Below are 2,500 nucleotides of genomic sequence, written 5' to 3'. Positions count from 1 at the left end.
TGAGACAGTGCAGAACGAGGACGCCGGTCAGTACACGTGCACTGCTAGCAACCGGGATGGCCAGGTCGTCAATCGCAGTGTGTTTGTTACCGTTGTGGGTACGTCTCTTTTCGTCATACTGCTGATACTGCTACTGCTGCTACTGTTGCTACTGTTGCTACTGCTGCTGCTACTGTTGCTACTGCTGCTGCTACTGCTACTGTTGCTGCTGCTGCTGTTGCTGCTACTGCTGTTGCTGCTGCTGCTACTGTTGCTGCTGCTACTGCTGTTGCTGCTGCTGCTGCTGTTGCTACTGCTGCTGCTACTGTTGCTGCTGCTACTGCTGTTGCTGCTGCTGCTACTGTTGCTACTGCTGCTAATACTGCTGATTTAATGCTGTTGTTATTGTTACTACTGCTGCTGCTGCTGCTGCTACTACCACTATTAATTATGATCATCAACATCATCATTGTCATCATGGTTAAAGTGATGATGATGGTGATGGTCATGATAATGATGATGATGATTTAATTAACATAATCTGCAGCAACAGCAGCAGCAGCATCATTGTTACATTATCACCACCATTATCATCATGATCAACCGCTTCCTCTTCTCCTCCTCTTCATGATTATCATCATCTTCTTCATCCTTTTCATTGACATCACCATCATTGTTACTCAGTAAAATCATCATCACCATTGACATCACCACCATCACCACCACAACCACCACCACCATAGTCACCATCACCACCACCACATTCACCACCACCATCATCACCACCACCACCACCATCATCACACCACCATCACCACCACAACCACCATCATCACCATTACCACCACCACAACCACAACCACAACCACCACATTCACCACCACCATCACCAACAACATCACCACCACCACCACCACCATCACCACCACCACCACAACCACCATCATCACCACCATCATCACCACCATCACCACCACCACCATCATCACACCACCATCACCACCACAACCACCATCATCACCATTACCACCACCACAACCACAACCACCACATTCACCACCACCATCACCAACAACATCACCACCACCACCACCACCATCACCACCACCACCACAACCACCATCATCACCACCACCATCACCACCACCACCATCATCATCACCACCACCAACACCACCACTGTCACCATTACTAATCAAAGGACTATCTCTATCCTTCCATCCCCCCACACCTCCACCCCTGACAGAACCCCCTGTGATCGACCCTTTCAACTTCCCCACCCGGAAACAAGGGGACCGGATCGTGGTGACCTGCGTCATCAGCAGCGGGGACCTGCCCATCACCATCACCTGGGAGAAGGACGGCAAGCCCATCCCCCACGACCTGGGGGTCATGATGCAGGTGGGGGTCTTTTGGGTGTGTGTTTGGGGGTGGAGGTGGGGTGGTAGGAGCCGGGGGGAATATTTGGAGGGGGAGGTCTTATACCTGCCCATCACCATCACCTGGGAGAAGGACGGCAGGCCAATTCCCCACGACCTGGGGGTCATGATACATGTGGGGGTCTTGGGGAGGGGGGGGGAGGGGGAGGGGAGGGTCGAGTAGGAGCCGGGGGAAATATTTGTAGGGGGAGTTCTTTTACCTGCCCATCAACATGAGTTGGGAGAAAGACGGCAAGTCCATAGCCCCCAAGACCTGGGGGTCATGATGCAGGTGGGGATCTTTTGGGTGTGTGTTTGGGGGTGGAGGTGGGGGTGGTAGGAGCCGGGGGGAATATTTGTAGGGGGAGGCCTTACACCTGTTAATCACCATCACTTTGGTGAAGGACGGCAAGTGCATCCCCTCCCCCCCCCCACACACCCCTCCTCCCCCATGACATGGGGGTCATGATGCAGGTGGGGGTCTTTTTTTTCTTTTTTTTTTCTCGGAGGGGGGTCTGGTAAGAGCCGGGGGGGGGGATATTTGTAGTGGGAGTCACTGACACTGTCACGGTCTACTTGCAGATAAGGGTCTGTACAATTCTACCACCTCCCTCCTTATTATATTAAACGCTTGTGTTTTTGGCAGATAAGTGTCATAACCATTCTACCATCCTCCTTATTATATTAAACACTGTGTTTTTTGGCAGATAAGTGTCATAACCATTCTACCACCACCCTCCTTATTTATGACACCTAGAACACACTGTCTTGGTAGATAAGCGTCTTAACCATTCGGCCACACACCTCCCTCCATGACACCTTGTACCCCCCCCGTACACGTTTCAGAAACTGGGAGCGTACTCCAGCATGCTGTCCATAGCGGACGCCAGTCCTAAACATGACGGTAACTACACATGTCACGCCAACAACGCGGCTTCTTCTGCCTCCTACACGGCTCCTCTTCATGTGGATGGTGAGTTGTGTGGGTGTGTGTGTGTGGGGGGGGGGGGGGGGGGGGGGGGGGGGGAGGGCGGGGTGGAGTGGGGGGGCAAGGTGTGTGTGTGTGTGTATTTGTATTTTTGTATTTGTGTTTCTTTTTATCA

At 52.2% G+C, this 2,500-nt stretch overlaps 1 protein-coding gene across 1 annotated transcript in view; it reads left to right on the top strand.

The window, feature by feature from the left end:
* The window catches only part of LOC143291460 (cell adhesion molecule DSCAM-like), a 175,389-nt gene that overhangs the window by 138,654 nt on the left and 34,235 nt on the right, over positions 1-2,500 (top strand). Inside the window, 3 exon segments of the mRNA XM_076601325.1 lie at positions 1-98; positions 1,226-1,380; positions 2,244-2,370. The exon segment at positions 1-98 is cut by the window's left edge and continues 58 nt beyond it. Coding sequence (XP_076457440.1) covers positions 1-98; positions 1,226-1,380; positions 2,244-2,370 — 380 coding nt within the window.

The sequence above is a fragment of the Babylonia areolata genome, chromosome 17, assembly GCF_041734735.1.
Source record: "Babylonia areolata isolate BAREFJ2019XMU chromosome 17, ASM4173473v1, whole genome shotgun sequence".
NCBI lineage: Eukaryota > Metazoa > Mollusca > Gastropoda > Neogastropoda > Buccinidae > Babylonia > Babylonia areolata.
Note: the sequence above shows the minus strand (reverse complement) of the source record. Positions and strands in the feature narration are given on the sequence as shown.